General features: G+C 41.9%; 1 protein-coding gene and 1 long non-coding RNA gene across 2 annotated transcripts in view; one reads left to right on the forward strand and one right to left on the reverse strand.

Moving 5' to 3' along the window:
• The window catches only part of LOC140638928 (uncharacterized), a 64,868-nt gene extending 52,460 nt beyond the window's left edge, over positions 1-12,408 (reverse strand). The window contains exon 1 of the long non-coding RNA XR_012035874.1: positions 11,033-12,408. This is a non-coding gene — a long non-coding RNA (uncharacterized lncRNA). The remainder of the gene's footprint in view (positions 1-11,032) is intronic.
• Positions 12,409-12,431: 23 nt separating this feature from the next.
• The window catches only part of ARPC1A (actin related protein 2/3 complex subunit 1A), a 33,530-nt gene continuing 23,488 nt past the window's right edge, over positions 12,432-22,473 (forward strand). Inside the window, exons 1-2 of the mRNA XM_072837033.1 lie at positions 12,432-12,591; positions 19,173-19,265. Of these exons, the coding sequence (XP_072693134.1) occupies positions 19,202-19,265 (64 nt within the window). The 5' untranslated portion in view covers positions 12,432-12,591; positions 19,173-19,201. The remainder of the gene's footprint in view (positions 12,592-19,172; positions 19,266-22,473) is intronic.

A 22,473-nucleotide genomic window follows, 5' to 3' on the forward strand; every position in this document is an offset into this window, starting at 1 on the left:
TTCCCTTTGGCTTTAAGCATTCTGACCTCTCTCCAATGCCCTGGCAGAGAGAAAAATCATTGTTCAGCTGGTAAAGGAAGGGATGTTAACATGCCATTGTGACTCCCTCTCTCTCTCTCCACACTGCCCCATTTCACCCTTGTGATGGTTCTACACCGGTACCCACTAGGAACCATTGGGTTCCTTCTGTGCAAATGGATCAAATGTGAAGACACTGCCCTCTGGTGGTAGGGTCTCCAACTGCTTTGTGTGAATTTCCTGGGAGACACTAAGTCACAGAATCATAGAATTAAACATATTGGAATCTTGGGGCTCAAAGGGATATTCAAGTGTCTAGTCCAATTCTCAGCCAGTTGGAGATTCCCCTCCATAACATCTCTAAAAAAATTAATTCAACTTGGACCTGAATCCTTCCAGTGAAAAAGGGCAGCCCATTGCAGTTTTGACTGACAATCATGGTTCAAAATAAAATGGAGACAGAATATGTCTCCTTGTATTTTGCCCTCATTTTGATTTACTCTTTACCTCTGTAATTACATAAAATAAGTCTAATTCTTATACTTTGAAGTCAGACAAACATGGGTTCCACTTTCTCAGCAGTGGGACCGTGGGCAACTTAACCTATCTCACCACTTATTTTCTCAACCATTAAATGAGGAATAATAACAGTATCTGCCTCTTAGGAATGTGAAGTTTAAACAAGATAACCTGGCATAGAGCCTATTATGCACAACACTTAGACACTTGCCAAGTTTCTTCTAGCATTCTGTAGGACTTAACATTTCATCTCCCAAAGGAAGCTTGGCCCGGCTTGTCAGTCTGGCAGCCTACATCAAGAGACCTCTTACTAGAGAAATGCAAGGGGAATTCCATGAAGTTTTAAGACCTCATCATTGTTTCCTGGTGGATAGTCTATCCATGGTCTCCCCACATGTGGTGAATTTCAGAGCAGCTCCTCACTTTGCTGGATAGGGAGCAGGGGCAGAAGCAGATGTAAGTGGGCTTAGTGACTTGCCCAAGACCATTCAGTTAACAGCGACCTAAAAATTCTTCATTGAGTAGAATTAGGAAAGGCTTCTGATCCAGTATTTATAAGAACATGGATTTCATTTAGCCACATATGCTGTTTTTGCCTAAGGACATTATAATTTCAGAATGGCTTTAAGGCCTAAAAGGATATAATCTATGGCCTTAGAAAATAATAGCATTAATCAGTATGCATGAAGACCAAAATCAGGGCAGTGGCACCAGGTTCTGCAGAGTAAATGGAGCAAAGACTATTTAAATGGTTTTGCTAAACGTTTGGGACTAGCTTTCAAGGCTGCTAAATTTTGTATCACTGATTATTTTAACTGTATATTATTTCTTTCTGTATTCTTGATACTCTGCCATCTGAGGTCTCCCTGACTGAGGAGATATGCCTCTTCCAGAGCTTGCCGATTCTTATAGAGAGCAAACGGCTTTCATCTAGACTAGCCAATCCAGAGTCCATACTCCAAATTATCTCCTCTGTTCTGCTTTTATATTCTAGGAGGCATTATTCTTCTGCCCTCATCGTCCCAGGGCCAGATACAAGACAATTAGGGACAGCTCCCGTACTCCAGAATCTACTGAAATTATTCAAACTAGCCAATCCTAAGCCTGCCTACCTTGTCTCACCCATTCCTTCCCAAAGAAACCACAGAAAAGACTTGTGTGCACACTTTCCCTTGCTCTTTCTGCCTGCTGGCCTATACTGGCACTTCTTCACATGGCCCTGAGTGGCATGACATGACATGCCTCCTTTATCTAGGGATGGGTCTGAGTATAAAAACTTCCCTCATGACAATCATTTCCTATCTGTATGTCTTACCACAGCTGATAAAAACAAATCCCAGGTACATTAAAAAATACTAATTATTGGGCAGCCTGGCTGGCTCAGCAGTTTAGCACCACCTTCAGCCCAGGGCATGATCCTGGAGACCTGGAATCAAGTCCCACATCGGGCTCCCTGCGAGCCTGCTTCTCCCTCCGCCTGTGTCTCTGTCTTTCTCTGTGCCTCTCATGAATAAATAAATAAAATCTATTTTAAAAAATACTAATTATCTTCCTCCTCCTTTCACATGTGAACCAACCCTGCAGCCCTGTACGGAAACCAGAAAGTCTGGATCTTCCCAAGGAGTAAACCTTTGGGGCTTCCAGAAATCACAAAATCATCACAAAGACCCCTTGACCTTTCCACCCATAGGCTACCAGGAATTGGGGCTGGAGATCTGTTGTGAAAAGGCCAATCTTGAGTTACAGTAAAATCACAAGACTGGAAGGAAACCTGCTGGCTATTAGAAGGGACTATTCTTCCCTTTACTTCCAGAACCCTGGCTTAGACTAACAAAAAATGTATCCTGCAGCTTTGGAGCATTGATTCCATAAAACTTTTTTTTTTTCCATAAAACTTTTCTCTACACACATTTATTTTTTTTATTTTTTTTTTTTTTATGATAGGCACACAGTGAGAGAGAGGCACAGACACAGGCAGAGGGAGAAGCAGGCTCCATGCACCGGGAGCCCGATGTGGGATTCGATCCCGGGTCTCCAGGATCGCGCCCTGGGCCAAAGGCAGGCGCCGAACCGCTGCGCCACCCAGGGATCCCTCTACACACATTTAAAAAAATTCACAAAACTTTTATTTATTTTCTTTTAATATTTTATTTATTTATTCATGAAAGACAGAGAGAGAGAGGCAGAAACACAGGCAGAGAGAGAAGCAGGCTCCATGCAGGGAGCCCTACATGGGACTCGATTCTGGGTCTCCAGGGTCACGCCCTGGGCCGAAGGAGGCACTAAACCACTGAGCCACCCAGGCTACCCAAAACCTTTAAATATAGGCAGCAAAATAGTAGCCAGGCATTTAGACCAAGGGGAAAAGTGTATTATAAGCATTAGGTTTAGCAATTAGGAAGGCCACCGTGGGAACAGGTACAAGAGAGACACTCACCCCTATTTTGGAAGATAAAGGAAGGCAGTCTGGGGAAAATCATGTCTTTGCTGAAGCCTAAGTATGAATAGGAGTTGCTCTCCCTCAAAGTGGAGGGGAGCATGTGAGAAGTGTAAGTGGGAGTAGGGAGGACCAGCTAAGAGCGTGCTTGGTGGCAGGTGGCAGCACATGAGCAACAGCTGCAGAGACATTCAATGATCTTACATGCCAACCCTGCATCACAGACAGTTTGGGAATTGAATTAGTTCAGTGTGAGAAACCCAGGTCTCCACCTTGCCACATCCTATCTTTCCACAACCATGTTTAAGACAGGAAAAAAAGGGGGCATTGGGTGGCTCAGTGGTTGAGCATCTGCCTTTGGCTCAGGTTGTGATCCCAGGGTCCCACAGAGAGCCTGCTTCTCCCTCTGCCTATGTCTATGCCTCTCTCTGTGTGTCTCTCGTGAATAAATAAAATCTAAAAAAAAGGACAAGGAAAAAAAAGACTTCTTCATCATCCTTTTGATCAGGGAGCATATTTATTCCTCCCTAGGAGACTTGAGTCCTGATTGGCAGAAATGGGTCACATGCCCATCCTTAAACCAATTAGCAGCAAATGGCAATGGGGTTGCCACCTAAGGCAAGGAACATTTGAGGCTCATTCCCAAGGTTAAGGAAGGGCCTGGTCTCCCTGACAGCCACCCAGACAAAAGTAGGGGAGTCAAGAGGGTAAAGGTGATGTGTGGACTGCTCGTCACATAGAGGACATGGTAAGAGATGAAGGTGACAGAGCATAGATACCTTGATGACTTGTTATGGAGTGTGGACTTTATTCGGAGGGCAAGAGAGGTTTGTCATAATTCAATTCAGATTATGTTTATTTGGGGCAGAGAATACAACATAAGCAAAGTTGTGTCCACTGCATCACACCAGAAGACACATGAAGTCAATGTGTGCCACTTTGTGATGTTGAGTTTGATCATTTGATTAGGGTGGTGTCCACCCCCACCAAAGAATATTCTATAAAATAATTGGTGCGGACTCTTTAAGACTGTCAATGTTGTGAAATGCAAAAAAAAAAGGGGGGGGGTAAGGAGCTATTTCATATTAGACTACAGAAACATGATAGTTAAATGCGGCAAATGATCTTAGATTGGCTCTAGGATCAAGAAAAAGAAATTGAAAAAAAAAGTAAAAAAAAAAAAAAGAAAAAAAGAAATTGAGGGGTGCCTGGCTGACTCAGTGAGTGGAGTGTGTGACTTGATCTCAGGACTGTGGGTTCGAGCCCCATGTTGGATGTAGAGATTACTTTAAAAAATTAAAAAAAAAATCGTTAAAGAAAAAAAGAAATTTCTGGAAAGAATATTATTGGTGAGGGACGCTTGGGTGGCTCAGCAGTTGAGCATCTGCCTTTGGCTCAGGGTGTGAACCCAGGGTTCTGGGATCGAGTCCCATATCGGGCTTCCTGCATGGAGCCTGCTTCTCCCTCTGCCTATGTCTCTGCCTCTCTCATGAATAAATAAATAAAATCTTTTTAAAAAAAGAATATTATTGGTGAAATTTGAATATGAACTTACAACAAACTTATGTATTACATAATTTTTATAATTAACTTATGCTAATTATTTTGATAGTAAATAATAATACTGAATTAATGTTAAATGTCCTCAATATGATTGTTATATTATGGTTATGTAAAAGAATGTCCTTGTTCTTCAAGATAAATACTAAAGTATTTAGGGCTGAAGAGTCACGATGTCTGTGACTTACAAATGGTTCAACAAATAGGGGCACCTGGATGGCTCAGTAGGTTAAGTGTCCAACTCTTGGCTCAGGTCATGATCTCAGGGTCTCAGAAGAGGCTCTGTGCTCATTGGAGAATCTGCTGGAGATTCTCTCTCTCCCCCTCTCCTTCCACCCCTCCCCCCACTTGTCTCTCTCTCTCTCTCTCTCTCTCTCTCTCTCAAATAAATAAATCTTTAAAAAGGGAGGGAGGGAGGGAGGGAGGGAGGGAGAGGGTAAGGGGGGAACTGATGGATACTAGATGGAGGAACTTAGTGTCAGAACTACCAAAGGTCAGGAACAAAGTGAGACACACATCTGAGGGTCAGCAAGCTATGCACAGTCATTGGAGCTGAGAGCCCGTGTCTGATCACTTTGGGAGTGTGTGCAGAGGGAGGCAAAACTTGAGTTAATCAGCATTTGAAGTTCAGGCCCAGAGGCAGCAACCAAACAAGAAGAGTTATGCTCATAAGTAAACCAGCCATTTCATTCCATGCTCTTCAAAAATATTCACCAGACTTGCAATTTTCTACAACTTTAAATTTGTTCCTGGAGAGACAATCTTTGTGTTGGTCAGCTTCCCTCCAGATGTAGAATTAGTTAACTTTTCTCTAACAGTTTCATTTGGATCTGTGACAAAAGAAGCAGCCCACAAATATATCTGAAATATAAGCAGACAAAAGCAAAGATATGCTACATACTACAATTAGAACTATAGTCATCCTAGGTTAATCCATTTCTGAAAATAAGTCTAAGGTTCAAGAAGCCTATTAGATTATTTTAAATGAGAAATAAGAATGCATGCACTGCCTGCCCAAAAATTCTAACCAGTTTCTCTAAATTATCACTTAAACCCTCTTAAATTGGGAACGGGGGTGGTGTCAAAAGTACTCAAACCAAAATAAACCAAAAAAACCCTTTTAAACCTATAAAACAAAACTCTCCAAAATTTCCGCATAATATACACATTTTACACGTTTACATGTATCGTACCTAATTATTTAACACTTAACAAACTCCACAGTGATTATATTTGCCAGCAGTATGCAATGATATACATTATATTAGATGAGAATTAAATATTCCCTTAACCTGCAACAAACATACCGCAAAGCAAATAAACAATGTGATAATGTGTTAAAGATATATAATTAATGCAACACAATTTAGCAAAATGAAGTAGACAAATAGAGCAATTTTTAAAAATAATTACTTACCAAATGATTCTGGTAATGGAGAATTAGGGTGATGGACAACTCTCCTACTCCTGATAACTAGAAAAGTGGAAAAAATATACAAAGTATCTACTCAAAGATAAGAGAGAGCAATATGATAGTAAATACCAGGTCAAAATCCAAGAGAAAAGAGAACATCAGAGAGTGAGCCTAGATTTTTGGACTCTGTGTGTGCGTCTCTAATGAATAAATAAATAAATGAATAAATGAATAAATAAGAGACACACACACACACACACAGATGCAGAGACATAGTCAGAAAGAGAAGCAGGCTCTATGCAGGAAGCCTGACGTGGGACTCAATCCCAAGGCTCCGGGATCACACGCTGAGCCAAAGGCAGATGTTCAACCACTGAGCCACCCAGGCGTCCCCAGAGTTGACATTCCTATTCAAGTCTGAAGGCCAGAGCAGCTGTACAACCAGAAAGAGCCAATGTTCCAGTTCAAAGGCTGTCAAGTGGGAGGAATTATCTCTTACTTGGGGGAGGTCAGCCTTTTGTTCTATTGAGTAGTAAATAGATGCCGCTATTGGATCATGCTCACTCACATTACAGAGGCAAGTTGCTTTATTCAGTCTACCAATCTGAAAGGCCAACCTCACCCAAAAACACCATCACAGAAAAACCCAGAATAATATTTGAGCAAATATCTGGACATCCCGTGGCTCAGTCAAGTTGACAAATAAAATTACCCATCACATCTGTGTTTTGGGATGGGACAGTAGGAGGGAGGATGAATTAGAAGATGAACATTCTTCTTAAGGATGGGAGCACAGCTTTGAGTCATCTGGAAAACCCAGAAAAATATCAAATCCTAAAAGTAGATTAGAGTGATCCCAGATTGCTGACATCCTCAGGCACTTGACAAATTTAAAATTAAAATCTTATTGGGGCAAAAATAAAATCATTTTAGGTGTCAAATTATTCTTACATAATTTTAAAATTAAAATATTAGATACAAAAAAATATTAGATACAACATAGATAACCAACCATATAAGAGGACAAGAATACAAAATGAGTCAAAATAAGAAGTTGGCAATAGAAACAGTCCCATAGGAACTTCAGAAAATGGCAAATGCATGATATTTACTATAGAATTAAAATGTATGCCAAGAATAGCATATAATTATGGAGAAGAAGAATAATGGAATTAAGGTAGTCTAAGACCTTTGCAATATCCAGGAAGAGAAAGTACTAATCATTAGTTTGCTCTGTAGGACAAAAACCCTGAACTGCAGCCTTTGTTACTCTCTATGGTATAAATGCTCCCATGGTGGCTGATTTCAAGCTACCAACAAGAGGTTGCTGAACATGAATTTAGGAAAAGAGAGGCACAAGCTGTTCTCCTGAACCCACTGTGGCCCACTCCAGCACACCTCTAAATTAGTTCTTGAAAATGGAATTTAAAAAAATACAATCAATCCAAAAGAAGTCAAGAAAGGAGAGAGGGAAAAAAAGAGAATAGTCAGGACAAAAATAAAGCATATACTAAGATGATAAAATCAAATTCAAATATATTAGTAATTCCTGTAAGTGTAAACAGATGGATATTTCAGTTAAAAGATGAATATATTATAATCATAAATTGCAACTGCATGTTGTTTATGAGCAACACATCTAAAAGCATAAAGTAATAGAAAAATTGGAAGTAAAAAGAAAAAGAAAGATATACTAGTAGGCAAACCCTAACTCCCAAAAAGCTGGTATAGCTATATTAATATCAGAGAAGTAAATATTAAAAGCAAAAGCACTATAAGAAAGGAATATTCCGGAGCACCTGGATGGCTCAATTGGTAGCCCACGGGACTCTTGATCTGAGGGTTGTGATTCAAGCCCCACAATGGGTGTATAGCTTATTTAAAAAAAAAAAAAAAGTAGAGAGAATGCCATGGTGGGTCAGTCAGTTAAGCATCTGACTCTTCACTTAGGATCTGGTCATAATCTCAGGGTGGTGAGATTGAGCCTGCAGTCAGGCTCCCCACTCAGCGTGGAATCAGCTTCTCTCCCCATCCCTCTACCCCTCCTCCCACTCATGTGCATACATGCTTGCACTCTCAAATAAAGAAATATTTTTTAAAGGAATATTTCAGGGGGATCCCTGGGTGGCTCAGTGGTTTAGCACCTGCCTTTGGCCCAGGGCATGATCCTGGAGTCCCGGGATCAAGTCCCGCATCGGGGTCCCCGCATGGAGCCTACTTCTCCCTCTGCCCGTCTCTGCGTCTCTTTCTCAGTCTGTGTCTCTCATTAATAAATAAATAAAATCTTTTTTTAAAAAAGGAATAGTTCATAATGGTACATCCAACTCATAAAATATAACAATTCTATAACATAGTAGCATCTACAATATAGCCTCAAAATATACAAAGAAAAAATAAGAGAGTAGAAATAGACAACTCCATGATCACTTGGGACACACAAGTGTCCCAACACACTAACACACCTTTCCTTGGGACACACAAGTGTCCCAACACACTAACACACCTTTCCTAGTAATCAAGATAAGCAAGCAAAAAAAAATTAGTAATTAAGTTAAAAAGTATGCCATTAAGGTAGAAATCCATAACAAAAATGTAACTTAAAACTCCCATGTTTAGGGATCCCTGGGTGGCGCAGCGGTTTGGCGCCTGCCTTTGGCCCAGGGCGCGATCCTGGAGACCCGGGATTGAATCCCACGTCGGGCTCCCGGTGCATGGGGCCTGCTTCTCCCTCTGCCTGTGTCTCTGCCTCTCTCTCTCTCTCTCTCTCTCTCTCTCTCTCTGTGACTATCATAAATAAATAAAAAAATAAATAAATAAAACTCCCATGTTTAAAAATTAAAAAATGCCAGGGATCCCTGGGTGGCGCAGCGGTTTGGCACCTGCCTTTGGCCCAGGGCGCGATCCTGGAGACCCGGGATCGAATCCTACATCGGGCTCCCGGTGCATGGAGCCTGCTTCTCCCTCTGCCTATGTCTCTGCCTCTCTCTCTCTCTCTCTCTGTGACTATCATAAATAAATAAAAATTTTAAAAAATTAAAAAATAAAAATTAAAAAATGCCAGTTCTACACAAACTCTTGCAGAAAATTTAAGAGAAAGAATACTTCTGAACTCATTTTACAAAGGCTGAATTACTCAAATACAAAAACTAAAAAAAAAAAAAAAAATTACAAGAAAAGTAAACTGCAAAACAAAATCCTTCATAAGCCAAGATTTTAAATTACTTCCTGTTTTTAATTTTTTAAAGTATTTTCTTTGACTTTGTTATTACTTTTGGTACTATGTCTTTGAGCAAGTTGCTTACAGCTTCTAAAGATTTTTATTTTATGTAATCTCCACTCGCCAATGTGGAGCTCAAACTTCCACCCCAGATTAAGAGTCGCATGCTCTACCAACTGAGCCAGCCAAGTAGCCCTTAAATTGCTACATTCTTGTTTTTTTTTTAAGTTTTATTTATTTAAGTAATCTCTGGAGTGGCTGGGTGGCTTGGCTCAGTTGGTTAAGAGTCTGCCTTCAGCTCAGGTCATGCTCCCAGAGTCCTGGGAGTAAGCCCCAGTCATGCTCCCTGCTCTGCAGGGAGTCTGCTTCTTCCTCTCCCTCTGCCCCTTCCTGCAGCTTGTGCTTGCTTTGTCAATCTCTCTCTCTCAAAATAAATAAATAAAATCTTTAAAAAATATATTTAATAACCTCTACTCCCAACATGGAGCTCAAACTCATGACCCCAAGAAGCAAAATGTATAAGAAGTGGCCATGGCCTCCAGATTTACAGTCCAGTGAACTACAGATTTTACTTACCAAATTAGGGGGAAAAAAATACCTGGTATTCATAAGTTCAATCATATTGAACTTATAAGAAAGACATCAATGATAGTACGGTATTTATATACCATCTGAGACTACCTTATGCCCCTAAACACCCCACAAACTAAGTGGTCCCATCCCTGTGCTATGGAAACGAACTGAGTAAACAGCCTAGAGAAAATCTGCACACATTTTTCAGTCCTCTGTATTGAATTTTACAAGATTCTTTCCAGAGGAAACTTTCCCTCCTTGGAACCATTTAGGACAATATCTAAAGGAGAGGGCAATTAGGACAATTATTTAAAGCATAAGCATTATTAAGCATTAACATAGAGTATGTACTTATGCTTTTGCCCTTTGGTTTGCTTATAGCTTTTATAGGCATTGATTCAATAAACATTTCTAACAATCTCTCTGGTGGATAGGTGGTAGGCATCAACCCATAGAAGATATAAGATGGAGGGAGAGGGTAATCTGGCTGGCTCAGTTGGTAGAGCATGTGACTCTTGATCTTGGGGTTTGTGAGTTTGAGCCCCACATTGGGTATAGAGATTACTTTAAATTTTTTTAAAAAGAAAAAACAACAAAATGGAGGCATGTAAGTGTTCATTGACAGTAGTGTTCACTGTTGTTCAGCTTGGGCTCAAGGGAGAACCAATCTTCTTACTCTCCAAACCACATTCCAGATACTAAATCAAGACCCTCCAGAGAAGATGGAAATCCTTAGGCAAACATAATCTTTCTGACCTATGATTGGGTACTTTCCTGACGTATCTATATGAGCCCCCCCCCCCAACTGGTGGTAACCTCTCTGTTCTTTGAAATCCCAGATGGTTTATTTCATTCATTCATAGTGTCATTCAACAAATATTAAATAGGACCTTCCACCTTTGAAGCATTGTGTATTTCCTTGTATTTAAAATTATGTGTGAACTGGCCTTGTCCTAACTTCTGAGCTCTTTGAGGACAGAAAGATCTTACCCAATTCCTTTGTACATTTATGGAAATTCTTAACACAATACTTGGCACTCGGTGAGTACTCATTAAATACTTGATGACTTTCTGAAGTTTGACCAAATTCCAATTCAATCCTGTTCTTACTCCAACTGACTCCATAAAGCAAACAAAATCATTCCATGATAGTATCCAACCTTTTACTTCCTCCCATTTCCCACTTCTAAATACCACCTTCCCTGATACTAATTCTCTAAAAGAGAATCCTCATTTGGGGTATCAGATCAGTGTCATCATGCATGTAAAAAAACAACCACTAAAAATAACTCACCCTCTTTGGAACTCCAATGTCTCTTATAACCAGAGCATGACTGGATCATAGGAAATGCTCTGGACCCTGCAGGTATCAGGAGGCCAGCCCTGGCACCGTCTTGTATCAACACCTTCATCAAGGTTTACTGATTTGTATGTTATCCTCTTCTATCCAGATTATAAACTCCTTCAAAGAGAACCGTCTTTTGTAAGGAGGTGGGATCTAAATAAAAGTTGGTATTTTAGCTCTGGATACCAACTCTACATACTTCTGGATTGGTTCATGTAACTTGCAGACACATGAGGCATCCTTGCATCCATGTGTGCTGTCCTTCCTCTGCCAAAATGTCACTGGGAGGGAGGTAAAATAATTTAAAACAGGAGGGAGGTAAATTAATGTAAAACGATCTTTCTGCTCTCTCATTTGTCCTCCATCTCTCTAGGACCAAAGACTTTGTAGCCATGGGGCAAAATAAAACCAATTACTTCCAATGCATTAGTGCTCCTTGGACAGCTGGATTACCTGGCCCTAGTGAACAGAGTGTGGTTCTGAAATCAAGAATGGGACAACTTGGGGATCCCTGGGTGGCTCAGCGGTTTAGCGCGTGCCTTCCACCCAGGGCGTGATCCTGGAATCCTGGGATCGAGTCCCAGGTCAGGCTCCCTGCATGGAGCCTGCTTCTCCCTCTGCCTGTGTCTGTGTCTGTGTCTCAAATGAATGAATGAATATTATATATATTAAAAAAAAGAATGGGACAACTTCACTTCTGCGAACATCACCCTCTGGGCAAGCACTGGGATCAAACTCGTAAGCCACGAGAGGCACTCTGTTGGTGACCTGCAGTGGCCCCAACAACAGGAGTGCTGCTCCAGGATTTCCACGGGTTCAAGGACGCCAAGTCTAGCTTGGAAGTGAGGTTCAAGGCATTCTGCAGAAGCTGCATCCGTGCAGCAATCACTGTCTCCACGTGTTTGGAAGGGTTGGGGGTTGGGGCAATGATGAATTCCCTCCTCCATCCCGTGGCGCCATCTTGGGAGCAGGGAACAAGTGATTCCAACCCCAGAAAGGTCGAGAAGGTTCCTCGGGGAGGGCCTCAGAGGCTTCCCACACCGAGAGACTGGCTCTGAAGAGGGACACTTCTCTCTGAAGGGAGAAAAACTCGTCATTCGTCGAGTCCCTGTGGCTCGAAAAGGCCTCAGTTCTCACTAATTCCTTTCCTGACAAAAGCACTTGTGAAAACGCCGACGCTCCACACTTGGTTCCGCGAATCTGAGAAAACTTCCCGAGGAAAGAAAGAAGCCATCCAGGCGGCTCCGCCACCACCTTCGAACCCGCGCGGACGCAAGACCCTCCCCGGCCGCACCCGCGCCGGCCCCCGGGTCGCGCGCCCAAGCGGGGCGCGTGCGCAGATCGCCGCGCCGCCGCGCTGCGCAGGCGCCGTGGCCATTTCCGGGATCTGTCAGCCGCTCCCTCTGGGCCTCGGTCCTCCGCCCGCGCCCGCCGGAGCCTGTTCGCGTCGACTGACCAGAGTCCGCGAATTCTCCGCTCCGAGCCGGTCCGGACTGCCCCGATCCCAGGTAAGGGCCAACAGGGCGAGCTCCTGGCCCTGTCGGCCTCCATTGGCCCGGCCTCGCCCCGGACTTGAACCCGCGGGGGCGGTGAGGCGGGGGCTTAGGCCGCGGGGCCCAGGGGCTGTGAGGGGCGGGCCGGGTCTCCGGGCCTGGCCTCCGGAGGTGGCGGGGGTCCCGGTTCTTTGTGGGGCCCTCCGAGCCCGTGGGGTTCCCGCACACACAAACCGCTTCCCTCGAGGTTTTCCAGCTCTGAGCCAGGATTAGCGGCTCCTCCACCTGCGCTTCCATAGCCCTGTTCACTTTTCTATGATGGGCTTTTATCGCAATCTGTAAAATTGTCGTAAATGAGATGACCTCCCCCTGGTCGAGCGTCACGACGGACAGTTCCTTCCTTCCTTTAGCAGCTAGGTTGGGTCCTGCGCACGGTGGGCGACCCTGGAATGCCCCAGGGCAGCCCTCAGTCTTTCAGCTCTTGGGGTGGGAGGGCCTCCTCGAGTTCCTTAAGCTTACCCCTCTCGAGAATTGCCTTCTTTTTTTTCTTCTTCTTTTAAAGATTTTATTTATTCATGAGAGACAGAGATGAGAGCTGCCCTCTCTTGAGTATTGCACAAACCCGCCCCTACTCGCTCCGTGGAGCCTTTTATGTAGCCCCTTCCACGTTCCAGCCTCTCCGGTAGGAAAACGGCCCAAATTCCAGTCCCGGCACCGCTACTTCGTTGAGGAGACCCTGGGAAGATGCTTCTCTGAGTCTCTGTTTCCTTGTCTGCAGTAGGAAGGTTCTTAGGGCCTTTTTTTTTTTTTTTTTTTTTTTTAGGATCAAGTGCATTTATTTGCATTAATTGCCTAGAATAGTACCTGGCCCAGAGTAGGTGCTCGATCAATATTAGCTATTCCATCTGTTCTGGGCATTCTGTGCTTATCTCTTTTTCCTTCCTTTCTTACTCCCCACCTCCGCCCCAGACTTGAGGACCAGGGAAGTGTCAGATGTATTTATGCTTCTGGCCCTATCCCTGCGCTTAACTACGCTGCTGGGAACATGGTAGGCACTTAATAAATTGTAGCTTAGAATCTTTGATGAGAAAGCCATCTGTTCTCATACTGCAGCTCTGGAGCTTGAAGGAAGATGCTAACCTACTTTTACCTGCTTCGACTCATTGCCTAAATTACCTACGTTAGCCTCGTTCTGCCCTTTTCTTTTTTAAATCAATTTTATCTCACCTTTTGGTACCAGGTAGGTCCTGGGTTTTTTCAGGTACCTAAGGAAAAAAGGAGAGTATCAGTCTGGAGGATGTTTTTGCCCTGTTAGGGAGTGGGTGTAACTGGCTGGTTCCTACCACAGAGTATTCAGAAGCCTTGCAAGGTTAATTCTTCTACCTATCATAGTTAAAGGAGGGGATTATCTTGGAAAAAACACTTGCTTGGAGGAAGAGTGGCATATTTTGATCTAGTTAACTAATCATATGCTGAAACAAATTCTGCATAAGGAAGTTTAAAATGATTTGCTGGTGGTGCTGGTGCCTGACATGGAAACCAAGTCTCTGGACATCGTGGAGGGTGTGGTGACCTTGTTGGAGTAGAGTACCTGGTATTGCTGGGTTGGGTAATGAGAGCAATTAGAAACTGGATGAATCACAGTGTTGGAAACTGACTCTAAACAGGGAACTGAAGTCTTCACTGTACAAATACTTTCAGGCTTCAGGGCCAATATTTCAAAATATATGTAGACATTTCCAAGTTCAGAGGATAATAACTGGTGTGTACTTTTAGAGATGGCTCAAAAGCCTTGGGTCAAAGGAAGAAAGGGAACTAACTTAGCATCTCTTTTGGGCTAGGCTTCGTACTACATGTTTTCACATGTTATCTCACGTAACGTACCTACAGCCTTAGAATGTCAGTAACTTGTCCATTTACATCTCTTTTAAAAATGAGATTTAAATGTTAAGTGATCGGCCCAGGATGTCATAGCTAGCATGTGACTAAGCTTTAATTGAAACCCAGGTTGCCTTCACTCCAGAGTCCATAGCAACCAAACATCAGAATGGCTATACTCAAAGTGATAAATAGTTGAGTTGTAGAGAGAGTGCCTGTAATCATACTATAAATCATTTTTTTCTCTCATTGCTATACAATAAAAGGTTATCAATAGAAGCTTGTAAAGTTTCATGTCACCACCTTTTCTGTCCCTTTTTCTCCTATCTATTCCAATTAAGACAGAGCTTTTCAGGTTTCACTTAAATATTAATCACAGTTTAGAATTAGAATTATCTGGCAGCCCGGGTGGCTCAGCAGTTTAGCGCTACCTTCAGTCCAGGGCGTGATCCTGGGGACCCAAAAATTGAGTCCCACATCCAGCTCCCCGCATGGAGCCTCCTTCTCCTTCTGCCTGTGTCTCTGCCTCTCTCTCTCTCTGTCTCTCATGAATAAAAAAATAAAATCTTTAAAAAAAAAATAGAATTATCATCCTATGGCAGAAGGTCTGTTTTTCTTGGTACAGAATTCAAGCTATTACCCTCCTGCACTCACTGAGTTGATAAATACAGACTGTTTGCTGGGTGCCTTATACATTTGAGAAACATGAGTGCTGTCTTACCCTACAGACTTAAAATACCGACATGATTATAAATGAGATACAGGCCTAAGTATATGTTCAAATATGGGACTTGAATGATAAAACAAATTTAGAAGTGCAATTTTATTTATTTTTTTATATTTTTTAAATATTTTACTTATTCATGGGGGGCGGGCAGAGACCTAGGCAGAGGGCGAAGCAGGCCCCCTGCAGGAGCCAGATGAGGGACTCATTCTGGGACCCCAGGATCACGCCCTGAGTCAAAGGCAGATGCTCAACCTCTGAGCCACCCAGGTGTCCCTAGAAATGCAATTTTAGAAGTAATTATGTCGTTATGTAAATGTTTACTTCTTTTGAAAGCTTTGCTACCTTGCTTGAAAAATTGAGTTGTGGGACACCTGGGTGACTCAGCAGGTGTGTCTGCTTTCTGGCTCAGGGCGTGATTCTGGAAGTCCCAGATCGAGTCCCACATAGGGCTCCCGGCATGGAGTCTGCTTCTCCCTCTGCCTATGTCTCTCCTCTCTGTGTGTGTCTTTCATGAATAAATAAATAAAATCTTAAAAAAAAAACAAACAAAAAAAACCTGAGTTGAGGGGTGCCTGGCTGGCTTGGTCAGTGGAGCATGTAACTCTTGATCTCAGGGTTGTAAGTTTAAGCCCCACTTTGGGTATAGAGATTATTTAAAAATAAAGTCCTTTAAAAAATTGAAGAATGAGAAAGTCTTTGCATCTGTTCTTTTTAACTATACATGAAATATGTGTTTTTATTGCATGTAGATAGTCACATTGAATTATTATTTGTAGGCTTGTTTTAATTAACAAATGAGCCTATAAAAGATGGCATTTGAACTAAATTGCTTTTAATTAAGGAGATACTTATGACACAGTATGTTATTTTGAGTAACTGAGTAAAACCTGTTGTGATGGGTAAGCATCTGATATCAGATATAAAAAGAGAATCATGCAGTGAGCATCTGGAAGTTTATGTTTTAAAAAAACATGTTAAGCAGCCTCATTTGAATTTATTTAAAACATTTTTTAAAAATTTCCAGTTAGATGCTTTTTCTTTACTTGTGAGTTGCAGTTTGCTTTCTGGAACATATAAGTAAAAAACCAGTGACCTAAATATCTCCACTTTAGAACAGAATATGAAACATGGACATTTCTCTGCCAGTTCAAGATACCATGTTTTATTTAAGGGTGCACTTAATCTCTTTTTGACCTTTGGATTCCTTTACAACAATTAACAGAGACATTTCTTCTGCTTTCCACTGAGATTGATTTTTGCTTTATCTGCTGAACTTTGATCACTTCATAACCTTCTGGTGTCCTTTCCATTTGTTTCCTATTTACATGAGAATTCCTATCGTACAATTCAGTCTCCACCCTGGGTTAAACACTTGTGCTGAAGTGGATTGAAATTTCAGTGTTGTATGAGTGCCTTTTAGAAATAATAAAGGGATGGGGGATCTTGCTGCTTTAAAAAAAAATTCTCATTTCAGGTAATGGTTGCTTCTTTGGTGGCTTTGGTTTGGGTGTCTATGAAATAGAAAAATTTTTTAAAGATTTTATTTATTTATTCATGAGAGACACAGAGAGAGAGAGGCAGAGACGTGAGCAGAGGGAGAAGCAGTCTCCCTGTCAGGAGCCCAATGTGGGTCTCCATCCCAGGACCCCGGGATCATGACCTGAGCCAAAGGCAGATCTGAGCCACCCAGGCACCCCGAAATAGAGAATTTTATTTGATTTTTAATTTAATGATGTGTCACAGATTCCTGCTTTTCATTTTCATTCAAAAGTTTAAAGAGCAATGTAAATAAACACCTGTAAAATGTATCCTCTGTGTAGATTTATGTTAACATTTTGCCAGGTTTGCTGTTTGTATATCTACTTGTCGTCCTGAACTACTGAAAATAAATTACAGAAAACCACCCCTAAACATTTCACTCTTAAACACTTTATCATCTTTATCTCCTAAGAGTTAGAACATGCTCCTATGTAACAGCAAACAGGTGTAGTTAAGACATTTAAAATAATTCCAATTGTTATGTAGTATGTAGTACAAATTGATATTTTCCTTATTGTACAAAATGTGTCTTTTATGACTTTTTTAAAAGATTTTCTTTATTCGTGAGAGACATGGAGAGAGAGGCAGAGAGACACAGGCAGAGGGAGAAGCAGGCTCCATGCAGGGAGCCCGATGTGGGACTCAATCCCAGGACTCCAGGACCATGGCCTGGGCCGAAGGCAGGCGCCAAACCCCTGAGCCACCCAGGGATCCCTTTTTATGACTATTTTAAAAATATAGATCACAGGACACCTGGGTGGCTCAGCGGTTGAGTGCCTGCCTTTGGCTCAGGGCGTGATCCTGGAATCCAGTCCCACATTGGGCTTCCTGCATGGAGCTTGATTCTCCCTCTACCTGTGTCTCTGCCTCTCTCTCTGTCTCTCATGAATAAATAAATAAAATCTTTAAAAATAAATAAATAATTTTTTTAAGAGAAAACGAAAACATATTTTCATTACCTATAACATTTGTGCTGCATAACTAATCCCTTGAGATCCCTGTCTGGGGATGAGTCCCACATCAGGCTACCCACAGGGAGCCTGCTTCTCTCTCTGCCTCTGTCTCTGTGTCTCTCATAAACAAATAAAATCTTAAAAAATTCTCTCTTCTTTATTTCCTTTAAACAGAGAAGTAGAAAGAGAAAGAAAGAAAGAAAGAAGAAAGAAAGAAAGAAAGAAAGAAAGAAAGAAAGAAAGAAAGAAAACAAGGAAGTAGGTCTAGATTTTTATTGGATTTATTTATTTATTTATTTATTTATTTATTTATTTATTTTATTTATTTATTTTAAAGATTTTATTTATTCATGATAGACACAGAGAGAGAGGGGCAGAGAGACCAGCAGAGGGAGAAGCAGGCTCCACGCAGGAAGCCCGAAGCAGGACTCGATCCCAGGACTCCAGGATCACGCCCTGGGCCAAAGACAGGCACTGAACCACTGAGCCACCCAGGGATCCCCTAGATTTTTATTGGATTTAGAGCAAATATGTTTGGCAGAAATATTTGACAGATGGGTTGCCATATTATTAGGTTTCTCCAGGATAGTCTTGTGATCTGTTATAACAACATAACTAATAGTGTCTCTTTTTGCTTTCTTAAACATATTCTGGTCTGGTTGATAAATTAGTGGTCACTATTTCTAAATGATCATGTGCACTTCATGTTTCCTCCCATCAGGAAGCCCATCAGATTTGATTATTCTGCTTTTTTTTTTTTTTTTTTAAGATTTTATTTATTCATTCATGAGAGACCCACAGAGAGAGAGAGAGAGAGAGAGAAGCAGAGACACAGGGAGAGGGAGAAGCAGGCTCCATGCAGGGAGCCGGACATGGGAGTCTATCCCGGTTCTCCAGGCTCAGGCCCCAGGCTGAAGGCAGCGCTAAACCGCTGAGCCACCTGGGCTGCCCACTGCTCTTTTTTTTTTTTTAATTTATTTTTATTTATTTATAATAGAGAGAGAGAGAGGCAGAGACACAGGCAGAGGAGAGGGAGAAGTAGGCTCCATGCCAGGAGCCCGATGCGGGACTCGATCCCTGGACTCCAGGATCGCGCCCTGGGCCAAAGGCAGGCGCCAAACCACTGAGCCACCCAGGGATCCCCAGCCCACTACTCTTTTTGATGATAAATGTGATTCTTTGGTTAAGATGGTGACTGCCAGAGTTTTTTGTTGTGAAGCCTCATTTTTCTCTTTTAAATTAGTAATCTGTGAGATGATAATTTGAGACTGTGAATATCCTGTATCCCAACAATCTTTAACTTATAGTTTTTGAGTCCCTTGATGGCCCTTGGCAGAATAAAGTATACATTGGTAATTACAGTGCTTGTGGTATTTAAGTGATTAAGTTTTGACATTGAGATTGATTTTTTCATCGAACAGTAATGTTTTATTTGTCTCCAGACAACCGAAATTGTTTTGCCTCCCATTTTAAATGCTTTTTTCTGTTGCTTATTACAGCTTTTTATCCTTTGAAAACACTAAGAATAATGTCCCTGCATCAGTTTTTACTAGAGCCAATCACCTGTCATGCCTGGAACAGGGATCGTACCCGTAAGTATGCTATTAACTTTACTTCCTTATTTTGGTGCCCTTGATATTTTTAGATGTAGGCACTTTTTTAGGGATCACATATTTGTTTCACATGTGAAAAGAGCACAGACATGAATTCGGAAGGAAACTAGGTCAGTTGTTTGGTTTATAGATAAGAGAAACCAAGGCCTAGAGTTTCCAGTAGAAGGAAGTAGTGGTTGATGTCAGAGCCATCGCTAGATCTAAGCCTTCTGGCTCCATGTCCATATCTTTTTCCCCAGTACCAGTTGGAAAATGGTTTATGTCAGAGGGATCTTTCATTGCCTTAAGAACCTAGTGTCTGGAATGGTTGTATGATGTCACAGTCATCCCAGCATTTAGTCAGACTACTAGGACCTAGGAATAAACTATTACAGAGGTATATACTTATTCCTGATGTACTAAGAGCAGTCTTGGCTAATATTTACTGTATTATTTGTAATAAGCTTGAGTTTCTTGTTTTCTTGCTCCAACCAACTACAGTGGGATGCCTGGGTGGCTTAGCGGTTGGGCGCCTGCCTTCGGCCCAGGGTGTGATCCTGGAGTCCCGGGATTGAGTCCCACATCAGGCTTCCTGGATGGAGCCTGCTTCTCCCTCTGCCTTTCTGTGTCTCTGCCTGCCTTTCTCTCTCTCTCCCTCTGTGTGTGTGTCTCTCTCTCAAATAAATAAATAAATAAATAAATAAATAAATAAATAAATAAATAAATAAATAAAATCTTTAAAAGAGAGAGAAGACTCTCAGAAATAGGCACAGTACAACAAGCAAAGTGATAGTATGTATGCAGGAGGCCAAAAAAAACCCCTAAAAACAGAAGTGTAGTATGCCCATAAGTTATTTAAAAAATTATTTTTATTTATTTTTTTATTTATGATAGTCACACAGAGAGAGAGAGAGAGAGGCAGAGACATAGGCAGAGGGAGAAGCAGGCTCCATGCACCGGGAACCCGACGTGGGATTCGATCCCGGGTCTCCAGGATCGCACCCTGGGCCAAAGGCAGGCGCTAAACCGCTGTGCCACCCAGGGATCCCGTTATTTTTTTTTTTTTTTTAATTTTTATTTATTTATGATAGTCACAGAGAGAGAGAGAGAGAGAGGCAGAGACATAGGCAGAGGGAGAAGCAGGCTCCATGCACCGGGAGCCCGATGTGGGATTCAATCCCGGGTCTCCAGGATCGCGCCCTGGGCCAAAGGCAGGCGCCAAACCGCTGCGCCACCCAGGGATCCCTATTTTTTTAAATTAATTATATTCACTTCTTTAAAATAAAGCTTTATTGAGATATAATTTGCATAACATAAAATTCACCCTTTTAAAAGATGTGTGAGCAGTTTTTAGTATATTCACAGTTATGAAATAATACTACTATCTAGTTTCAGAGTATTTTCTGTCACTCCAAAAAGACTGGGACGCCTGGGTGGCTCAGCAGTTTGGCGCCTGCCTTCGGCCCAGGGCGTGATCCTGGAGACCCAGGATCGAGTCCCACGTTGGGCTCCCTGCATGGAGCCTGCTTCTCTCTCTGCCTCTCTCTATCTCTCATTAATAAATAAAGTCTTAAAAAAAAAAAAAAAAGACTGACATTAGCAGTTATTACCCATTAGAAGTTTTGCTCAAAACTTCCAGTCTTGGGGATCCCTGGGTGGCTCAGCAGTTTAGCGTCTGCCTTCGGCACAGGGCGTGATCCTGGAGGCCTGAGATCGAGTCCCACATCAGGCTCCCTGCATGGAGCCTGCTTCTCCCTCTGCCTGTGTCTCTGCCTCTCTCTCCCTCTCTCTGTGTATCTCATGAATGGATAAATAAAATCTTAAACAAAACAAAACAAAACAAAAAAAACATCCAGTCTTGGGTGCCTGGGTGGCTCAGTGGTTGTGTGGCTACCTTTGCCTCGGGTCACAACCCGGGGTTCTGGGATTGAGTCCCTCATCCAGCTGTCTGCGGGGAACCTACCTTTCCCTCTGCCTATGTCTCTGCTCCCCCCACCCCGCCCCATGTCTCTCATGAATTAATAAATCAAATCTTAAAAAAAAAAAAAAAAAAAAAAAAAAAACTTCAGGTCTTCAGCAACTACTCACTCTGGTCTGCGTGGATTTGCATATTCTGGACATTTGTACAAGTGGAATCATACAATATGTGGCTTTTTGCATCTAGCTTCTTTCACTGACTATAATGTTTCAAGGTTTATCCATGTTGTTCCATGTACAAGTACTTTATTACCTTTTATAGTTGAATAATACTGTACAGACATACCTTTTTTTTTTTTTTTTTTTTTTGAGATTTATCTATTTTAGAGAGACAGTGTATGCACAAATCCAAGTTAGGGGAATGGCGGGGGGCGGGGAGGAGAATCTTCAAGCAGACTCCCTGCTGAGTGCAGTCCAACTTGTGAGATAGAGCCCCAACCTGAGATCATGACCTGATCCGAATTCAAGAGCCAGATGCCTAACCGAGCCACCCAGGCACCCCCTAGACATACCATATTTTCATCAGTTTATTCATTAGTTGGATGGACATGGAGCTGTTACCACTTTTTGGCTATTATGAATAATGCTGCTGTGAACATCACATACCAGTTTTTATGTGGACACGTTTTCATTTCCCTTGAGTTTATACCTAGGAGTTGAATTTCTGGGTCATATGGTAACTATGTTTAACATTTTGTGGAGCGGCCAGGCTGTTTTATATAAGATGTGAAGTAGGGGGCCCATTCATCCTTTTGAATGTGACTCTCCAGTTGTCCCAACACCATTTGTTAAAGGCTACTTTCTCCTCACTGAACTGTCTTGGTACCCTTGTCAATAATAAATTGAGTGTAAATGTGAAGGTTTATTGAACTCTCAATTCTGTTCCATTGATCTTATGTCTATCCAAATGTCAGGACCACATTGTCTTGGTTACTGTAGCTTTGTAGTAAGTTTGTAATTGCAAAGTATGAGTTCCAACTTTGTGTTTCTCAAGATTCTTCTGGCTCTTCTAGGCCCCTTGCATTTTCATATGAATTTAAGGGTCAGCTTATTCATTTCTGCAAAAAAGCAAATTGAGAATTTGATAGAGATTGCTTTCAATCTACCATGTAGATTGAAACTTAACAAGATGGTAAATCTAAAGCTTCTGTTTTGTGATCATCTCACAGAGCTTCATAGCTGAGTTTCCTATGTCTTCTGTCTCTACGTTCCCATGGAAAAATGGGTTTTT

The sequence above is a fragment of the Canis lupus genome, chromosome 8 (genome assembly GCF_048164855.1).
Source record: "Canis lupus baileyi chromosome 8, mCanLup2.hap1, whole genome shotgun sequence".
In the NCBI taxonomy this organism is placed as follows: Eukaryota; Metazoa; Chordata; class Mammalia; order Carnivora; family Canidae; genus Canis; species Canis lupus.